The sequence below is a fragment of the Odocoileus virginianus genome, chromosome 6, assembly GCF_023699985.2.
Source record: "Odocoileus virginianus isolate 20LAN1187 ecotype Illinois chromosome 6, Ovbor_1.2, whole genome shotgun sequence".
NCBI lineage: Eukaryota > Metazoa > Chordata > Mammalia > Artiodactyla > Cervidae > Odocoileus > Odocoileus virginianus.
Window position 1 is genome coordinate 18,910,838 of NC_069679.1, and position 22,507 is coordinate 18,933,344.

The window sequence follows — 22,507 nt, forward strand, 5'->3', positions numbered from 1 at the left end:
TAATATTTTATCAAATCCAAGGGTAAGAGAAATCATAAGCAAAAACATGGGCGACGTTACCAGTATTTTAAAGGATTGGAATCATTTATGGCAACTGGGTATGTATTCAGAACCATCATTTCCATTCAATCACGTGAAAAACAATCTTGGGGGGAGTACGGCAGTAAAACCATCTCCAAGATTTTCTCTTAAAAAGTCGGCCCTGAGTGAGGAGCTTTGTGTCCCTGGAACACCTGGCAGGGAACCCATATGCTGACAACCAGAAGTGCTTGGCCACCTTCTATTCTGTTTCTGGGACTGCAGGATAGGAGACTTATGATACAAAGTCTGAACCTGTCATAATTCTGCTTGTGGAAGGGAAGAAGTGTGGGATGAACCATGGAGTCTCACGCTGGAGTGCCCTTTCAGGTGGCTCTGCATGTCCTGCCAGACCAGACACAACATAATCTTTCTGCCTGAACCCCGGGGTAGCAAATGCTAAACACTGTAGTCGTTGGAGCTTGAAAACCATAATGGAATATTACTCAGCCATCAAAAAGAATTCATTTGAATCAGTTCTAATGAGATGGGTGAAACTGGAACCCATTATACAGAGCGAAGTAAGCCAGAAAGATAAAGACCATTACAGTATACTAACACATATATATGGAATTTAGAAAGATGGTAACGATAACCTTATATGCAAAAAAAGAAAAAGAGACTCAGATGTATAGAACAGACTTGTGGACTCTGTGGGAGAAGGCGAGGGCGGGATGTTTCAAGAGAACAGCATCGAAACATGTATATCTAGGGTGAAACAGATCACCAGCCCAGGTTGGGTGCATGAGACAAGTGCTTGGGCCTGGTGCACTGGGAAGACCCAGAGGGATGGGGTGGAGAGGGAGGTGGGAGGGGGGACCGGGATGGGGAATACATGTAAATCCATGGCTAATTCATTTCAATGTATGACAAAAACCACTGCAATGTTGTAAAGTAATTAGCCTCCAACTAATAAAAATAAATGGAAGAAAAAAAAAAAAAAGAAAACCATTCTTAGAGTTAGGGGGACTTCAGAATCAGGTGGGCTAATCTGACTCTACTTACCTAACATGAAGTGGTTGCTTGGAGGACCCCTGGTTGTGACATATTGTCTTAGAAAGAAGCATCCATTTTAAAAACAGACTCTGCAGGTAATGTGGGTCAGTTCAGTCTATTTTTAGTTCTGCTTTGGCAGTAACCACAAAAGAACTCTAAACTCACTTTTCTGAACCTTTGAATCATGCTGGCATGTTCTCACCAAAGACCTCCCCTCCCCCATGGTGAGAAATAGGACCGATCAAGGGTTGCCAGTGCAACTGCTGCCAAGTACCCCTGACACTCTTCTGAGGCTTCAACACTTCTGCTGATAAATGGGGACATTTTTTCCCCTTCAGAGATAGTCTGACAAAGATGGAAGGTCAATAGAAAGGGCAATAAGATGTATGAACCCCAAAGTAGTGTTTTCAGAAAAACTGATCATATCTTGACAGTCTATTGCTCTAGTCTATAATTTGAAAGCATGTTCTAAGATGGATAGGAACAGGGAGTAAGATAAAAGGCAATTACATTAAACCTGGAAAATTCCCTCTTCTTTAGACAAGTGAAATATTTGCATAATTTCATAGTATGGAGCAGACTGATTATAATATGGAGACAATCTTCCTCTTGAAGTATAAATAGTTTATGGATAGTAAACTGTCTTGCACTACAAACAATGATCTTGTTTCAACCTGGAAATGGTTTCAATGGTAGGAATTATCTGTACTATAAGAATTAGAGAAATGATTTGAACAAGGTTCAGAAAAGTTAAAAGAAGGTCCAAGTCCTCTAGGGTGTTGTATTAAGAAAATCATAGCCCCGAAATGAAAACAAACTCCCCTGCTCCAAACCCCACAACCTATTCCCTTTGATTGCCAAGGGGTTTCCCTGGTAGCTCAGACAGTATGGGGTGACTTTCAATGCAAAGGAACCACAAACAAAAACGACAAAAATAATGAGGGTTACAAGAGGAAGACTATGAAAACATAAAAGAAAGAAAAACAGAAATCTGTGTACGGGTATCAGGCATTTAAACGTAGACAGACAAAAGCAGACCCACCAAGTAATCTATTCCTTTCAAAAAACTCTGAAAGTAAGCTCCTTAAGACAGAAGGAAAGCAGAGCCCCAAATACAGAGCATTAAGAGCACCAATTGTAACAGAATGCCCAGATGCTTCCTGGAAGCCAAGCAGCCCTTCTCCACCCCACAATATATGTTTAGGAAGTTCATTACCTCAATTAGGGGCTTTCCTGGTGGCTCAGACAGTAAAGAATCTCCCTGCAATTCAGGAGACCCCAGTTTGATCCCTGGGTCAGGAAGACCCCTGAAGAAGGGAATGGCAAGCCACTCCAGTATTCTTGCCTGGAGAATCCCGTGGCAGGCTACAGTCCATGGGGTCGCAAAAGGGTGGACACGACTGAGTGACTAACACTTTCACTTTAACTACACCTTAGAAGAGTCCTGGGTTGGGAGCACCATGATCGACAGCCATGGGAACTTACTAGGGCACCTCTCCTCTTCCTCTGTTGGTTGCTCCTTCTCTGGCTTGGGAGGGCCTTTGATTCTCTGCACCAATGCACAGAATTTTCCAGTCCAAGAGGTATCTTCTTCCTCCACTTCCTCTTCTTCCAGGGGAACCCCTGAGCAAGCCACAGAAAGAGGGACAACTCAAACAGTACACAAAGCCACCAGATAACTGAAAGAACATAGAAACACTGCTTTCCATCCATTGGAACTTTCTAAATATACTATTGGAGCTTCCTATAAATATTTATCTACATCATGTCTTTTGGCAAGATTTTTAAATGATAATTTCTTGTATACAAAAACATAAAGTAATTTCAATCTCAAGACTTAATTTTTTCTAACCCATACCCCAAATGGGCTCCAGAGTATCTAGAAACAGTTAACAACCTGTTACTTCAAATGAAAAAGTCATCTCTTATCCATATCGCTCTCAATCTACTCATGTCCAAGCAGCACAATTGCTGATGGCCACTTAAAACCAGCAGATACATATCAAGGTAGAAATGGCTGGTTCAGAATCCTTAAGAGCAGACATGGTCATACTCATATCATTGCAGAAGCTAAAAAGCAAAGGTGATCAGAATCTTGGTTCAACTGGGAAGAGTGTCCCAGCTATCTAACTTGAGATAAATTGGGTGAGGTTTATATAAAGATCTATTCTTTTCTTTCTTTCTTTCTTCAGAGACCCAGCCCCCTCTCTTAGATCTCAGCAACATTTCTTGTAGACAGGAGTTTCAGTCATGTATTATTCCAGGATGATGTCCTATATCTTTTCTGATCCAAATAGTTTGGAAAGAGTCATTTCTTGGACAATTAGCATTATAATTTTAATAGAAACTAACTTTACAACCCCCCATGAACTTCTAACCAAGGAACCGTGAACGGCCTTGTCTTGGATAAAGCTTTTATCTGGAAGCTCACCGCAGTGAAGGAGAAGGTCCTCGTGGAAGTCGTATAGCTCTTCCCGGATCTCTTCTGGGCATGGGCAGTTCTCCCCCAGTTGAAAGTTAAGAAGCATGTTGATCTTGGAGGGATGAAAAAGAATGGCTAGTTGGTTCTTAATGCCTTGTCTAAAGAACTCAGATCCAACCTTAGATACCTAACATTCTTTGAAAACTTTATTTAACTCGATTTTTTTTTTTTTTTGGTGTGTGTGCAAAGACAGCCAACATTTAAAAATAGCTTTTTATAACTGAATCACTTTGCTGTGAAACACTGTAAATGTTCAAAGTTCTGAAACACTGTAAATCAACCATACTTCAATAAAAAAATTAAAAATAAAAATTTTTTAAAAGTGCACAAACTTCCAGTTATGAGATGAGTAAGTCTGGGGCTATAATGTAATAACACTGTGCATGAAAACTGCTAAGACAGTAGCTCTTTTCTAAATTTTTAATTGGAGTATAATTACTTTACAATGTTGTGCTGGTTTCTGCTGTACAAGAAGAATCAGCCGTAAGTACACATATGTCCCCCCTCTCTTGAGCCTTCCTCCCTCCTCACCCCCACCCCCATCCCACACCTCTAGGTCATCACAGGGCACTGAGCTGAGCTCCGTATGTTACACAGCAGCTTCCCACTAGCTATCTATTTTATTTTTTCCTATTAGTTCTTATTAATTTAATTAGGCAACATACACATAGTTAAAAAATAAGTACAAAATATACTCAGCACAAAGTTTTTCTCTCACTCTGATTCCTTGCTGTTCAGTTGTTAGGGCGTGTCTGACTGTGACCCCACGGACTGCAGCACGCCAGGCTTCCCTGTCCTTTACGACCTCTTGGAGTTTGCTCACACTCATGCCCATTGAGTCAGTGATGCCATCTGACCATCTCATCCTTATCTAGTTTACAGGTAGTAGTGCAACTTTCTCAGTTTGTCCGGTTTTCTCCTTCCCCCTCTGTGAGAATAGATCTTAAAAGTTTTCATCATAACAAAAATAATTCATAACTATGTGAGGTGATAGGTGTTGACTAAAATTACTGTGATGATCCTTTCACAACATAGACAGATTATCAAGTGATTATGGTCATACACCTTAAGCTATACAATGTTCTGTGTTAACCAAACCTCAACAACTGGCAGGGGCAGGGAACACCACTACAAAAGCAAAAAAAGGAAAAGAAAACATTCTAGCAATATTGCTTTACATCACCAAAATACTGTCTCTGCCCTCCTTCTCTGGAATAACCATTATGGTGACTATGGCTCTAATCCCTGCCTTTAAGAATGCAAATCAATAAATGTAATACACCGCATTAACAAATTGAAAGATAAAAACCATATGATTATCTCAATAGATGCAGAAAAAGCCTTTGACAAAATTCAACATCCTTTTATGATAAAAACTCTCCAGAAAGCAGGAATAGAAGGAACATACCTCAACATAATAAATGCTATATATGACAAACCTACAACAAACATTATCCTCAATGGTGAAAAATTGAAAGTATTTCCCCTAAAGTCAGGAACAAGGCAAGGGTGCCCACTCTCACCACTACTATTCAACATAGTTTTGGAAGCTTTGGCCACAGCAATCAGATCAGAAAAAGAAATAAAAGGAATCCAGATGGGAAAAGAAGAAGTAAAACTCTTACTGTTTGCAGATGACATGATCCTCTACATAGAAAACCCTAAAGACTCTACCAGAAAATTACTAGAGCTAATCAATGAATATAGTAAAGTTGCAGGATATAAAATTAACACACAGAAATTCCTTGCATTCCTATACACTAACAATGAGAAAACAGAAAGAGAAATTAAGGAAACAATACCATTCACCATTGCAACAAAAAGAACAAAATACTTAGGAGTATATCTACCTAAAGAAACAAAAGACTTATATATAGAAAACTATAAAACACTGATGAAAGAAATCAACAAGGATACACATAGATGGAGAAATATACCGTGTTCATGGATTGGAAGAATCAATATTGTGAAAATGACTATACTACCCAAAGCAATCTATAGATTCAATGCAATCCCTATCGAGCTACCAACGGTATTTTTCACAGAACTAGAACAAATAATTTCACAGTTTGTATGGAAATACAAAAAACCTTGAATAGACAAAGCAATCCTGAGAAAGAAGAATGGAACTGGAGGAATCAACCTGCCTGACTTCAGGCTCTACTACAAAGCCACAGTCATAAAGACAGTATGGTCTTGGCACAAAGACAGAAATATAGATCAATGGAACAGAATAGAAAGCCCAGAGATAAATCCATGTACCTATGGACACCTTATCTTTGACAAAGGAGGCAAGAATATACAATGGAAAAAAGACAACCTCTTTAACAAGTGGTGCTGGGAAAACTGGTCAACCACTTGTAAAAGAATGAAACTAGAACACTTTCTAACACCATACACAAAAATAAACTCAAAATGGATTAAAGATCTAAATGTAAGGCCAGAAACTATAAAACTCCTAGAGGAGAACATAGGCAAAACACTCTCCAACATAAATCACAGCAAGATCCTCTATGACCCACCTCCCAGAATATTGGAAATAAAAGCACAAATAAACAAATGGGACCTAATTAAAATTAAAAGCTTTTGTACAACGAAGGAAACTATAAGCAAGGTGAAAAGACAGCCTTCAGAATGGGAGATGATAATAGCAAACGAAGCAACAAAAATTAATCTCAAAAATATACAAGCAACTCCTGAAGCTCAATTCCAGAAAAATAAATGACCCAATCAAAAAATGGGCCAAAGATCTAAACAGACATTTCTCCAAAGAAGACATACAGATGGCCAACAAACATATGAAAAGATGCTCAACATCACTCATTATCAGAGAAATGCAAATCAAAACCATAATGAGGTACCATTACACACCAGTCAGAATAGCTGCTATCCAAAAGTCTACAAGCAATAAATGCTGGAGAGGGTGTGGAGAAAAGGGAACCCTCTTACACTGTTGGTGGGAATGCAAACTAGTAAAGCCACTATGGAGAACAGTGTGGAGATTCCTTAAAAAACTGGAAATAGAACTGCCATATGACCCAGCAATCCCACTTCTGGGCATACACACTGAGGAAACCAGATCTGAAAGAGACAGGTGCACCCCAGTGTTCATCACAGCACTGTTTATAATAGCCAGGACATGGAAGCAACCTAGATGCCCATCAGCAGACGAATGAATAAGAAAGCTGTGGTACATATACATCATGGAATATTACTCAGCCATTAAAAAGAATTCATTTGAATCAGTTCTAATGAGGTGGATGAAACTGGAGCCCATTATACAGAGTGAAGTAAGCCAGAAAGAAAAACACCAATACAGTATACTAATGCATTTATATGGAATTTAGAAAGATGGTAATGATAACTCTATATGCAAGACAGAAAAAGAGATACAGGTGTATAGAACAGACTTTTGGACTCTATGGGAGAAGGCGAGGGTGGGATGATCTGAGAGAAGAGCATCGAAACATGCATATTATCAAGGGTGAAACAGATCGCCAGTCCAGGTTGGATGCATGAGACAAGTGCTTGGGGCTGGTGTACTGGGATGACCCAGAGGGATGGGATGGAGAGGGAGGTGGGAGGGGGGTTCAGGATGGGGAACACATGTAAATCCATGGCTGATTCATATCAATGTATGGCAAAAACCACTACAATATTGTAAAGTAATTAGCCTCCAACTAATAAAAATAAATGAAAAAAAAAAGAAGGAATGCATGATTCTGAGAAGAAAGTCATGCATTCAAGGCATGCATAATGATCTTATGATGATCTTAAATGATCTTTGGAGAGATGGGTCATGAGAATACAAAGACGTAAATAATACACTAATGAAATAAAGCCATAAACTGTGAGTTGCTAAAAAAATAAAAGTAGCTTTTACTTTTTTCTGACTATAAAGGTAATACAGAATTTGATTAACCAAAGAATAAAATTTACTGAGATCTTCCCACTGAGATAGCTGCTGTTAATATTTTAGTTAATATCTCTATGTAGGCAGATTGAGATTAGAATCTAACTTGACTTTTTTTTTTTCAATTATTTTTACTAGTTGGAGGCTAATTACTTTACATCATTGCAGTGGTTTTTGACTTTTTTGAAACTCAGTTTTTCAACTTAATTTATCTCAAGCATTAAAAAATGTTCTTAACCTGATCTCTTACAGGTGCACTGCATTTCATCACAAGGATGAACAGCAATTTATATAAAATGTATGTAAAATTAATGATCTGCTCTGAAATATCTCAGTTGCTTTCATTTTTTTCATCCCTGTAAATAAAGTTGGTTTGAATTTACTTTTACTTAATTTTTGTTCACATTTCTGTTTATTTTCTTAGGATAAACTCATAGAGGTGAAATGCCTGGATCAAAAGGTTTGTACATTTTAATGGCTTTTGATATGAATTGCCAGATTGCTCTCCAGAAAACTCACAACAGTTTGCAATATTACCAAATTTATACAAGAGTGTGTATTACTTTGCCAACTCCATTACAGTAATGAGAGTTAACATATTTTCGAATATTTTCCTATCTAATGAGTAAAAAGTGTCATATCCCTGTTGCTTTAACTTGCATTTAATTGGTGAGGTTGAACTGTTTTTTCACACAGAAGGACTGTTTTCATCTCATCATTTATAATTTCCCATCCATGTTCTTCCTCCACTTTTCTGTTGTGTGATTATCTTTTAAAAATTAATTGGCAAGTGCTTTGCACATCTCTATAGATTATTATCTCTTGGTAATATATATTCTTGGAGAAGGAAATGGCAAGCCACTACAATACTCTTGCCTGGAAAATCCCATGGATGGAGGAGCCTACTGTAGGTAGGCTAGTCCATGGGATCACAATTCCAAATACATTTCCCAGTTTTTAGTGAGCTTTTAATTGTGTTTATAGAATTTTTTTGACATGTCAGTTTTATGTTTTGCAGCCAGCCTATCATCCTTTCCTGTACAATTTTATGTCAGAGGTGCTTCACTGTTTCTGTGCCATGGACTACACTGACTTCCCCAGTGATTCATTAGAAGAGAATCTGCCTGCCAATTAAAGAGATGCAAGAGATGCAGGTTCAATTCCTGTGTTGGGAAGATCCCTTGGAATAGAAAATGGCAACCTACTCCAGCATTCTTGCCTGGAAAATTTCGTGGACAGAGAAGCCTGGCAAACTACAGCCTGTGGGGGTTGCAAAGAATCAGACACAATTTAGTTACTAAGCATGCACGTACTATTTGGACAGTCTGGTGAAACCCATGGATATTTTTCTCAAATTAATATTTTAAATACCTAAAATAAAATGTTAGGGATTACAAAGAGAAACAGTTATAATGAAATCTAATTATCAAGATCATAAAAAACATATTTGTGATATAGTAATATTTATACTTATTTATTAATTCATTAGACAAAAAGATCTAGGGGTAGCCCTCATACCCACTGTGATCTTGAACCAGTGATGAATGTAAATGATATTACCAAGTATTAGAACCATTGTGATACCATATGAAAAAATATATAACCTCTGTGGGTGACAAAGTCAAGTATTTGCTTTGCTGCCTACATCAATAATTGAAAGAAGTGCTATTAGAAATTAATGAAAATTTGGTAAAAATAAAGCTAACACTCATACTCCTAGATGTCTAAATTCTTCCACAGACCCATGACTCTGGTTAGTAAATATCTGGAGGCACTGAAGTAATAACTAGAGGTAGGACTTCCCTGGTGGTCCAGAGGTTAAGAATCCACCTACCAATAAAGAGGACACAGGTTCAATTCCTGGTTGGGAAGATTCCACACTCTGTGGAACATCTAAGCCCGTGAGATGCAACTACTGAACCCGCATCTACTGATGCCCTTGTGCTAAGAGTCTGAGTTCCATACAAGAGAAGGCATTGCAATGAGAAGTCTGTGTACCACAACTAGAGAGAAAGCCCATGCACAGCAACAAAGAACCACTGCAGCCATAAATAAATAAACAAAAATAACCAGAGGTAATCTTATCCATTTTACTATATCATATAGGGTAACCCAAACACCAGGCAAAGGGGTGTTTTCTCCTTTTGTTTGGGATTTCTAGGTGAAAACATTTATAATATCTTTTATTAAACTATGAACCTTATTTAATATTGTTAGGAAGATCCTTATTCAGAGCTTCTACTGCAAATAATTTTTTGAAAGTATAGGTACTGTTTATATAATATGCATAAAACAGGTTGGAAACATCATTTTTGTAGTTGTTTCATGATGGTAAAATTGGCTGAATTATGGTAACTGTATCAGCAACATATATCAATGAGCTGTTCATTAAAATAAGATCTGAGGATCTGGTTCCAAGAATCAGAAAGTTAATTTCTTTACTGAAAGATTTTCCTTTTAGTGGAACACTTAGGAAGCAAGTGGGAGCCCTCAGGGCATAACTAAAAATGGGAGTGAGCTGAATTTTCTTTTACAGGTCATACCCTCTAATGAAGTCCTTTTCAAAGTGAAAGGCTTGCTGACTATGCTTGGATAATTTGCCAACAATCACTGGACTAATCCTAGCTTTACCTACCTTTGTACTTGTTACACCCCCCAAGTATGTTTCTATTTCATCTTTTTAAACAGTGAATGGATATAGGGCTGAAAATCTCTATTTTATTCTCAAAAGTAACAGAAGAGTGAGGTAATCATATCACTGTTTTAAAATTCTAATTCCTATATATCCTATTTTCCAAGTGATCTTGCATTCCTATGACCTAAAATTGATTGAAATCCTCCAAATCCTTTATTAACTTCTTAATTATCTAGAAAGTTCTATGGTAGATTATTCTAGAAATGAATACTCTGGGAGGGGTGGCAAAGGAGACCACTGAGTTTGGTAAGAGTGTCCCTGCACCTCAGCATCACCTGAAAACTTGCTAAACATGCAAATTCTCAGGACTTACCCAAGACCTACTGAATTAGAAACTCTAGAGGTGGGACCAGCAATCTGTGTTTTATTAAGTCTTCCAGGGATTCTGATGTCTGTTCAAGAATCACTGGTCTAACACATAAGGAAAGAAGTTCTTAAGAGACAGACTTCTGAGAGGGGTCTGAAATGATTGTTCAGAGGACTGCCTACAAGGTTAGAGGAGGAAGTGATGGTGGGCCCTGACGATGGCAGAAGAGAAGGTCAGGAGGCAGAATGCAGCCAGAGTGAAAGGGTTCTTCCCCAGGAGCCAGGATCATGAGCTGTGCTGATAAAGGTAATGTCAGATGGACAATGCAGTCCTGGTTGAACTGAGGAGATGCCAGAAAAACATGTGTAAATTCTAGTCACTGGTTCACTGACAGAAGGTCATAGAACATGGTTTAGTCACTAAGTTGTGTCTGATTCTTTGCAACCCCATGGACTGTAGCCTGCCAGGCTCCTCTATCCATGGGATTTTCCAGGCAAGAATACTAGAGTGGGTTGTCATTTCCTTCTCCAGGGGATCTTCCCCACCCAGGGATTGAACCTGGGTCTCCAGCACCGCAGGCGGATTCTTTACCAACTGAGCTAACACGGCACGAGGCAAATGCAAATACCTCTGACACTAAAACTGATGACAGCTCTTCCTACTTATAGAATGTTTACTACGTGGCTGGTTTCCTGCCAAGCGATCTAAGTGAATTATCTCATGGGATTTTCACAAACATTTTCTGCATTTTGCAGCCTGAAGACATTGAGACAGAGAGAAGTAATATGCTCCAGACTATACCATGAGTGATGGCAGAGCCGGAATGGCAGCCAGGCTCTGAAGCCAACACCGGTGTTTTAATCACCACATCATCTGCCATCCCATTTTTCACAAATGTGAGTCAGCATCTGCCCAGCCGAAACAGGGAATGTTCACACCTGTTGCCAGTCTAAAAGCAGCCTGACAACATTTGTAAAGCCTTCAAGAATAATTCACTGCACTTCGCTCACTACACACTCACTGCATTTTCCTTAGCACAGCACAAAGTATCTGCTCCCATCCATCCTCAGGGCCTCTTATTTTGCCTCTAGCAAAGGGTTGTGAAGCTCCATCTGCTCTTTATCAAGGCCAGTACCATTCAAAGGAATCTTAAAAAGCCCAGAGAGGTGGTTCCCTTTTAAGCCAGTATAAATATCCGTAGCCTATAAAACAGGTTTTAGGAAAGTAATTGGACCAAGTTGTAGTGGAGTCGTTAATATAAAGTGGTGATAATTATACTGACAACAATTTATGGATAGGCTGCTTATCAAATATGTATAAGATCCAAAGATTTGGTTTCAGAGACAGAAAATGAATTTCTTCCCCGAGAGATCTATCTTCTCTCTTGAACACTGAGGGAGCCTTGCCGAACGGCCTACAGGATATGTGTGAGCAGCTGAGCAGCAGGGACGACTGGAAACTACTATTTTACAAGATGTCCCTCTGTTATCTGCAAGTTTCTCAGGATTTTCATTCTTTTCCAAGCAGGCTTTCCATCTGAGTGAGGCTGAGGTGGGGACCACAGAGAATGGAGACAGAACATCACAGAAGGGACTCCCTCGCTCAATGTCTGCTCTCCAGGCTTCCTGGAGCTGGAGTTGGGGGGGATTCCAGGGAGTCTCCATAACTGGGTAAGAGGTTTGGCCCCTTGGATGAGGAAGACTGTGCACCTGCCCTCACGAGTCAGGAAATGCTGACCATATTCTGCTGTTCTCTGATGGAGAGGAGTGGCTTTTGGATGGACTGGACAAAAACTCTTCTAAAGGGTGAAACAGGATGCTGGTCTAGTGATGTGATGTGATCTGGCCTTTGCCTTACTGACAGACACCCTGGCATGTGGGATGGCGGGATGGGAGAAAGCCTGGCCCCCTCCCCACGTGGTTTCAGAAGGTTATCTTTCCACCCAAGACGGCTGGAGATGCTTATCAGCTCCTCAGCCCAGGACTAGCCTGTCTGCTGGTGCTGGCTGAGGTCTTTCCATCTCCCTTAGCTCTCATGGCTGCCCACCCCCTTTCACATCAAGGCTGTGTGTACCCTGCTCCAGAGGGTGCAGTTCTTCCCTAGGAACAGACCAGAAGGTTCTCACCTGTTCCTGTGGGGGCGAGCGGAACTCCCTGGTCTTCCGGGCGGTCAGGGCCGCAGACATGTTCAGGGCCTGCATGAGCTCGTTGTAGCGGAACTTCTGATTTTCCTGGAGCTTGGAGACATAGATGTCGCCGAAGGCCACAATGGCCTCCACCCGGTGCTGCAGCTCACAGTCACAGAGGTAGCTGAGCAGCTCACACATCTGTAAAAGTGTGCACACGTGAGGATATGACAACATTTCATGTCCACTGGTGATGCAATGATCATTCCCAATCTACAGATGGTAACACTGAGGCTTAGACAATTCAACTTGCCCAGTGTTACACAGTAACCACAGAGCTATTACTGGAATCCAAGCTGGCTATTACTGGACGACTCTGGATTAGTATTTGAAGCTGGAGCCTAGTTCCTCACTGCGGAGACCACAACCACAAGAGGAAAAGGAGCTCATTAGACATGGAGCACGTCTGCCTGTGGAGACAGAACAGCATGTAGGAGAGTGCTCTCCCAGGGCTCTAAGCTCAGTACAGAGACCACCACCAAACAGTACATCTGAGGACTGAGTCTTTTTCCTGACGTCTTCTGGTTCTGGATGATGGGAAAGTGAGTCTTTGGTTTCTCTCTGAATCTTTCATTGCTTTTGCTTATCGGCACTGTTTGATCAATTTATTGGGATTGTTATAGCTAATCTTATGATACTAGAATTTATACTAATAAGAAAAACCACAGCTGTAGCTTACTGAGCACCAGCTATCTGCCAGACACTGTGCCAGGCGCTTGCCATGCTTTATGTGTATTTTCCTGAGTTTTAGTAAAGCAGGAGTTCTATTCACCCATCTCCACTTAACACCACACACATGACTAAGGAGCACCCTCAGTGTATCTGGGCACAGACAAGGCCCCTGGTGGTGGGGTGCCATCGCCCAGAACAGCCTCTGCTCCCACCAGGTAAACTGGGACCCATCTCTTACACCCGTTCTCCTTGTGACTGTAACTACCATTTAAAGTCATGTGGGTCAATAAAATAGGAAAACTAAGTTGAGTGACTAGGGAACATCTGAGAAAGGCAAGTTAAAAAAAAAAAAACAACGCTAAAATTAAGTGTTAGACAAGTATAAAAAATTAGGAAAATCACAAAAATCCAGAAGCATTTTGCACTCAGCTTGCTTTCGATTACCTCTAGACCTCACTGTACCTTAAAGACCCCAGACTGGCAATCATAGACGGTGCATGACAGGTAATATCCATGGAGGAGAGGATTCTATGTGCCAGTCAGGAACTCACATTAAAGAAAAGGTCTTGGCCCTCCATCAGAATAGCACATTTATATGTTTTAATAAAATATTTAAGGTACATATGTGAAATTTGTTATGCTTCTGCTCTATATTTAATGCTTTGATGAAATAACCACCATCACATTGGATAAGAGAACTTAACTGCAGATTACTTTTTATATTTTATGCTAAATATAGTTAAAATTATATTTTATAAAAACATTTTAATATTGTTTTAATATATCACCATCCACATTTTACAAATCATAAAGCTAAGACTGATGGGCTACTAAATTGGCAAATTTATTTAGCTAGTAAGTGGCCGAGGAGCAGGAATTAAAATCTAGGAATGCCTGGACCAGGCTCACTCCACTAAGACAAACTCCTCTCCTCCATTTTTCTTTTTTTTTTTTTTTTTAATTTTTAAAAATGTTATTGAAGTACAATTGATTTACAATACTATGTCAATTTCTCCTCTATTTCTTTTCATTTCTCTTTTCTCAGTGCTGAAAAGACAAAATCACCATCATCCTCAATACATCACTGATGTTGGCTCATGTGTAGTAAGACTATGTTTTAAGAAATACTGAGGTTCCTCAGGTGATGCCAGGGGGAAACTCTAAGTGAGCAGGACTCTTAGCTCAGATGGCATTTTCTTTGAATGCCAGTATAACAGGCCCACATCAGCCTGGTGATCAGGGTATGGCAATGCATGAGAGTAGGTGATGAGGGCTGTCATCCTATAAGCCAGCTCCTTTGGTCAATTCCACAGCCAAAGGCTCCTCCCTGTCTCTAGATAAGATCTCACCAATAAACCCTTTAGTCCCAAGGAGTCGGAGATAAGATCAGGGAAAATCTATCGCTGGTACCAGAAAAATAATTCTAAAGCATGTGCCTTATTGATGAGGGCTGGTATTCTCATTTTGGTTTAGGGAGACTTGGTAGCTCAGACATTAAAGAATCTGCCTGCAATGCAGAAGACATGGGTTTGATCCCTGGGTCAGAAAAAACCCCTGGAGAAGGTAATGGCAACCCACTCCACTATTCTTGCCTGGGAAATCCCATGGAGAAAGGAGCCTGGTGGGCTACAGTCCATAGGGTCGCAAAGAGTTGGACACGACTAAGCAGCTAACACTTTCACTTTGAGAGAGTACCTTCCAGCTTAGAAACAAGCAGGACCAGGGGGTGCCCTCCCTCAGCATCTCTGCCCCACTCCACATTCAGGCCCATGTCCACAGTGCACACCTCATCAGCAGGCTGCCCTGTCTCCCTCCCTAGTTCCTTCCAAGGGCAGGATGCTGGCTGCCTGGGGTTACCTGCAGCTTGACGGACTCCGGTAATCGGGTCTGCAACAAGCCTTTGATGGGAGCTTCCCTGCTGGCCTTTTCCCCAGCCTCCACAGCCTTCTCCTCCACCTGCGTCACCTCCTCCTTCTCTGCTCCCTCCTCCGTCTCCCCACTGTGCTCCCCAAACACAGACGGGTCGATGAGGAGGAGGATCTGCCGAACGTCATCATCATCAAACACCCCCATGACCAGCAGGGTTCCGATGAGCTTCAGCACAGGCACAAACTGGAACTCCACGGACCCCCCGACGGGGTCCCGGATGTGAGCCCCGCTGCACTGCACCGCCTCCGTCAGCATGCCCAGCGCCTTCGTCTTGAGAAGCTCCAAGGGAATCTCGGGGCTCTGCTTCTGGTGCTCCTCGTTGGTGGTGATGAAGCAGGGGGTGGAGAATCTGAACCCTGGCTTAAGGCATGTTCTTGGGCCCACCCCAGGAAGCCCGTGCCTCTTGGACTCATCCGGGTACAGGCGGATTTTCCTGGTGGTGCTGGTAATGGGGATGATGTACTCATTCTTCATCATCAGCTTCCTCTCCTTAGCGCTGGCCAGGTGGATGCTGATGAGCAGGTCATAGAAGCCTGAGCGCAGGAGGCCAGGGAGGTACTTGTTGTCAATGGCATAGAAGAGCTGGGACAGGTCCACGTGGCTGCACAGGGCGTAGGCCACCCGGCTGTTTCCCAGGGCGCAGAGGGCGCTGTACAGTCTGAGCGTGTGGTAATGGAACCGCATGAGGTCCTCCTGCTCGCAGAGCTCCAGGATGTCCACACACCTGAGCAAGAGACAGGCAATCAGCTGCTCCGTGCGGAGGGAATGTGAACTTCCTCCATGCGAACCCGTGTGCCAGGATTCAGCAGAGCACTCACTCTGGGAATCCCCGGATTTCAGGCAACCCAAGGAAGGCAGAGCAGATAGAGTCTTACAGGCTATTATCCTTCTCGCAGTTTCGGTCCATATCCCAGCTCCTGATAATCCACTATTTCTAACTATAAGGGTCCCAAAAGTCTGAAAGACTTAGAGAAGACACTAGCTTACCAAACATGCAAGTCCTCATCATTAGGCAAACGTCCAAACCTCAATACAGAGAGCTTTCAGGTCCATGCCAGGTGACTCTGTCTTCTTATTTGTAGGCTCAAGGACATCCTCTGCCCTTGAAGAAGATATAGCTAAAGCACTCCATCAATCTACCATCTGCCACATCTACGTAATCTCTAATTTACCATCAGCCATAGGGTTTTTCCCTTTCCTGAAAATAAACACATGCCCACACTCTTGTCCAAAGAGGAAACACTTTCTAACCTGAGGTGAGTTGGTGCTGTCAATTCACTTTCTCCATCCTGACTGTAACGATCTTTAGCTGTGTATTGGTGTGGGGGCCCAGGGCATGGGCTCTGATCTCTGCTTCTACTTTTCCATTTTGTCTCGTTTCTCACTGAGAATCTGAGGACCCTTTGCAATTAGTTTACTTGGCAGGACTCCTCCTTTCTGCTCCTTCCTTACACGTGCGTGTGCTGCTGCTGCTGTCCATGACCCAGCGGAATACCTAAATGGGAGCTACACAGATGTCAGTGTAGCTCTGCCCTCCATTTTTTTTTTTCCTGTCCAAGTGATCAAGGGATAATAACATTCACAGAAGTAAAACTTACTTAATTCTATGTCCATAAACTGAACTCACAAAGAAGGCAATGGCACCCCACTCCAGTGCTCTTGCCTGGAAAATCCCATGGACGGTGGAGTCTGGTAGGCTGTGGTCCATGGGGTCGCTAGGAGTTGGACACGACTGAGCGACTTCACTTTCACGTTTCACTTTCATTCACTGGAGAAGGAAATGGCAACCGACTCCAGTGTTCTTGCCTGGAGAATCCCAGGGACAGGGGAGCCTGGTGGGCTGCCGTCTATGGGGTCGCACAGAGTCAGACACGACTGAAGCGACTTAGCAGCAGCAGCAGCAGCACACTGAACTCACTGATCTCACACACTAGTAAAGTAATGCTCAAAATTCTCCAAGCCAGGCTTCAACAGTACATTAACCGTGAACCTCCAGATGTTCAAGCTGGTTTTAGAAAAGGCAGAGGGACCAGAGATCAAATTTCCAACATCTGTTGTATCATCGAAAAAGCAAGAGAGTTCCAGAAAAACATCTATTTCTGCTTTATTTACTATGCCAAAGCCTTTGACTGTGTGGATCACAACAAACTGTGGAAAATTCTGAAAGAATACCAGAATACCAGACCACCTGACCTGCCTCTTGAGAACTCTATATGCATGTCAGGAAGCAACAGAGCTGGACATGGAACAACAGACTGGTTCCAAATAGGGAAAGGCTGTATATTATCACCCTGCTTATTTAACTTATATGCAGAGTACATCATGAGAAATGCTGGGCTAGATGAAGCACAGGCTGGAATCAAGATTGCCAGGAGAAATATCAATAACCTCAGATATGCAGATATCACCACCCTTATGGCAGAAAGTGAAGAGGAACTAAAAAGCCTCTTGAAAGTGAAAGAGGAGAGTGAAAAAGTTGGCTTAAAGCTCAACATTCAGAAAACTAAGATCATGGCATCAGGTCCCATCACTTCATGGCAAATAGATGGGGAAACAGTAGAAACAGTGTCAGACTTTATTGTTTTGGCCTGCAAAATCACTGCAGATGGTGACTGCAGCCATGAAATTAAAAGATGCTTTCTCCTTGGAGGAAAAGCTATGACAAACCTAGACAGCATGTTAAAAAGCAGAGGCATTACTTTGACGACCTTTGTCCATCTAGTCAAAGCTATGGTTTTTCCAGTAGTCATGTATGGATATGAGAGTTGGGCTACAAAGAAAGTTGAACCCCGAAGAATTGAAGCTTTTGAACTGTGGTGTTGGAGAAGACTCTTGAGAGTCCCTTGGACTGCAAGGACATCAAATCAGTCCATCCTAAAGGAAATCAGTCCTGAATATTCATTGGAAGGACTGATGCTGAAGCTGAAACTCCAATCCTTTGGCCACCTGATGCGAAGAGCTAACTCATTTGAAAAGACCCTGATGCTGGGAAAGATTGAAGGTGGGAGGAGAAGGGGACAACAGAAGATGAGATGGTTGGATGTCATCACAGACTCAATGGACATGAGTTTGAGTAAGCTCTGGGAGTTGGTGATGGGTAGGGAGGCCTGGTGTGCTGCAGTCCATGGGGTCGCAGAGTCGGACACAACTGAGTGACTGAACTGAACTGAAACTGAACTCGATTTTATCTATACAACTTCCTTTCTTCCCTCCCAGCAATCCATTGAGTGAGCATTGATCTCACTGTATTGATGAGGAGACTGAAGCCTGAGGTCTATCAGTAGATCAGTCAAGAGCCACAGACAGCAAGTGGCAGCACTGGAACTGAACCCAGGCCATAAAACAGGAACATCTCTTAGTGAGGAGGGGGCCAGGAGCCTGCTTCTTGGTTCTCCGAGCAATCTAGGCTTGCCTCATTCTTCCCAGTGTTGGCCATCATAAAAGATTTCTGGACCATGCCTTTTAAAATTTAAGGCATGGAAATGTCCCTGAGAGCAGAACTTGGAGCTACAGTGAGAGCACCATGGATGGCACATCATGGTGAATGTCCTGCTCCTGTTTTTGAGTGAATAATTAAAGTGGGGAAGGGAAAGAAAAGAGAAACTCACGCTTTGGGGCAATCAGCAACCACCCTGGACCCTGGCCAATGAGGATGCTCCCTCCCCCTTTCCGCCCGGCTTGAGGGGTCCTGCCTCCCTGACTCCACCCCCACCGCCCAGCTCCTGACTCCTCCCCTTCCTCCATGGGCCCCTCCACTACCTGTTTTCTTCCGGGATGTGGAGCGCCATCATCTGTAGGGGCTCCAGGCACTGCACCACCCAGCCATGGCGCTCGCTCACCCTCTCCGTCTCCACCTTCAGGAAGCTGCTGGGCATGCGGCTCCAGAGCACAGGCTGGATAGTTTGGACATCCAGCCGCGGCGGGCACTGCGGGACGGGGTTCTTCTCTTCACTCTTAAATATGGCTGCCGACAGGGGCATGGCATTCTGGGGCAAGGCAGAAAGGCGTCAGATGCATGCAACACAGAGATGCTCAGTGACTGGACAAGCCACCCGGCCCACAATAAGCAACAGTGATAAGCAACACTTTAAGTACATTAAAGTGAGCCGTACATTAAAGAGAGACAGATGTATCCAGGGACCAATGAGGGCTCCTCCAGCACTAATAAAGACCTGACATGATGGGTTATACGAGCATCCATTAATCCTTTGGCACCCAAAAGAAGTGGTAGAAGGGGAAAGTGGGAACCTATGTTCTGCTGCATGAATTTCACATGGACGTGTAGAGGTTTTGGGGGGGGTGGCATTTGAGAAGCAGGAGGTCACAGATTTCCTGGTTTCCTCACGCCTGAGCTTCTCCCCATAATGGCCTGTGCATCTTCTTATATACAGCATTAGACAAGGGACAGATAAATACCTTCAGCTTCCCAAGTTCAAACTGAAACAGAGAGGTGCTTGTGGGCTGCAGGAAGACGGCTGGAAACACTTTGGTATTGGGCTCCACCTGGAAACCAGAACAAATCCAGAGGTTTGCCCAAAATTATAAAATCCTAGGTGGCTAAGCCATGAGTGTTTCAAGCAACATCCTCATTCTAACTTGAGGGGAAAGAGGACGGCTAGCTGGCTGCTCGCTGGGCACTGTTCAGAAATTCCCAGAGATCCGATGGTAGCTACTGTCACTGTTCCTAACTTCAACACTCCTCTCTCCACTCAGCGTTGAGTGGTCTCCCATTCTTTCATTTTCCCTGTCAGGTAACTGAAGCCAGCAGCTTTCTCCAGCGCGCAGGAGGGCAGTCACAGACAGGAGCTACCATCTGGCCACCAGAGGCAGTGTGTGCTCTGGTCACAGAACAACGTAGGGCACTCGCTCTTCTCAAGGAGACCCCTGGTCCTTGGGGAGCACCATCATGCATTACTCCTGCCCATGGGAGGTGACGAGTGAGGGCAGGGAGTGACTTCAGTATTCTTTCGGAAGGTACACGGCAGTGGTCAGGCAAGCCTGGGGGATTTATAGCAGAATGTCCCAACCTCAGTCCTACTGATAGTTTGGGCTGGGTAAATCTCTGTGTGAAGTCTGTCCTGTGCATTGCATGGTAGTTAGCAGCATCCCTGGCCTCTATGTACTAACATATCAGTAGTACCGTCCACCCCACCATAGTCACGACAACTCAAAATGTCACCAGAGATGGCCAGATGTCCCTGAAGGGAGAAGTGTCCCCAGTCGAGAACCAACTTTGCAGGCAAGGACCACATGGTGCTTCCATGAAGAAGCTGCCCCCAGAGCCCGGCTCCTCCCTCAGAACCTCTGCTCCTCACTTGGTTCCTCTGGACTTCTCTCCACCCCGCCCTCACTCTATGATTTACCTCTTACATTAAATAGTGTGAGATTCACCAACTGCCTTTTAGATGCCGCTTAGATGAGGCATGAGAATTGATATGTTTATGACATCAGGGGCTTCATTTATCACTTATTTACTTCGATGTGGAACTTTCAATCAGACTTGGAGGACCACAGAAGAAGGAATGCGACTTTAATCCCACCGACTAAAGTCCTTTACCTTTAAGCAAATTCAGACATTAGGACATGCTTACAACTCTCCCGACCCATCAAATTAGGGGCTTCTGGGTGTTGTGGACATACCCTAAAAGTGTCCCCCAGTGAGTTACTCCCTTGTACAATCACCTCTTATAGAATCTCTGTCTTGTTTCCAGCAAACAGGATATGGCAAAAGCTAAAGGACTGCCACTCCCTTGATTGATTGTATTATACAGAAGATTCCATTTCAGCAGACTGGAGAGGAAGTTGCTACAGATAGCCTCAGAAAAGTAAACTGCCATGTTTTGAGAGGGCCATGTGGCAAGGAGTTCCAGGGGGTTTCATGGGGCTGAGAGTGTTAAGCTCCTGGCTTCAGCCAGCAAGGAATAGAGCCCGAGTTTTACAAATGCAAACAACTGAATTTCTGCCAACAACCACATGGACTTAGAAAAGGACTCCAAGCTCCAGAAAAGATTATCATATGTGAAACAGATCGCCAGCCCATGTTCGATGCATGAGACAGGGTGCTCAGGGCTGGTGCACTGGGATGACCCTGAGAGATGGGATGGGGAGGGAGGTGGGAGGGAGGGTCAGGATGGGGAACACATGTACACCCATGGCTGATTCTTGTGAAGTACGGCAAAAACCACCACAATATTGTAAAGTAATTAGCCTCCAATTAAATTTTTAAAAAAAGGAGCCTAGGAAACATCATTCCTAATGCACGATTAAAAAATAAAAAAGAATGAAGCCTGGCTGACAACTTGACCACAGCCTTGGGAGATGCTGACTCCAGATAAATTGGGACCCAGATATTGTGCCCTGACTCCTGATCCATGGACACCATGGGACGATGAATGAATGCTTCTAAGTCACTGAAAGTAAAGTGAAAGTGTTAGTTGCTCAGTTGTGTCTGACTCTTTGCGACCCTATGGACTGTAGCATGCCAGGCTCCTCTGTCCATGGAATTCTTCAGACAAGAATACTGGAGAGGGTTGCCATTCCTGTCTCCAGGGGGATCTTCCCGACCCAGGGATTGAACCTGGGTCTCCTGCATTGCAGGCAGATTCTTTACCATCTGAGCCACCTGGGAGGCCCTTTAAGTCACTGAGTTTGTGGTAATTTGTTAATGAGGCAATAGAAAATGAATATAGCGATTTTCCTTTCTGCCAGGATATTTGTTACAGGCTTCTTGTAAATAATAAACTTCCTCAATGCATTTAGACATAGTATTTATAAACACATTTTTAAGACTGGAAGTGACTTAAAGGATTGTCTGGTTCACAGCTGTCGGCTTATGATGAAGAGGCCAGACTGGTTAAACACCAGGCTTGTTCCCAGCATATGGCATTCAAGCATACTGCAGTGGGCTCATGTTTCAGATAATACAGTTGCTTTATATCTGATGCTTCAGGTACCTCTGGATGATTATGAAAGGATGATGCTAGTAAAACTAATAGGTAGGGACGGAGCTGCTAGAACTGCCTAGGCTATGCCTAAAATAAGCTTTACTGCGGACATTCAACAGTTATTTAGTGCCTAGCACATACCTGCTTTGTGCCAGGATCTGGGTTTATGGGTGATAGACACAAATGGGAAATTCTGATTTGTTGCTGTGTGACTTTGGTCACAAGGCAAGAGTCATCTTTAGCCTGGCCCCAGATTTCTCAAATACTCTAACAGGTAACATTCTAGAACAATGTGTGCCTCTCAGG

The 22,507-nt window shown here is 42.9% G+C and overlaps 1 protein-coding gene across 1 annotated transcript in view; it reads right to left on the reverse strand.

Moving 5' to 3' along the window:
- The window catches only part of RYR3 (ryanodine receptor 3), a 546,114-nt gene that overhangs the window by 162,093 nt on the left and 361,514 nt on the right, over positions 1 to 22,507 (reverse strand). Inside the window, 6 exon segments of the mRNA XM_070468944.1 lie at positions 2,560 to 2,697; positions 3,506 to 3,608; positions 12,597 to 12,797; positions 15,186 to 15,981; positions 19,017 to 19,243; positions 19,674 to 19,760. Of these exon segments, the coding sequence (XP_070325045.1) occupies positions 2,560 to 2,697; positions 3,506 to 3,608; positions 12,597 to 12,797; positions 15,186 to 15,981; positions 19,017 to 19,243; positions 19,674 to 19,760 (1,552 nt within the window).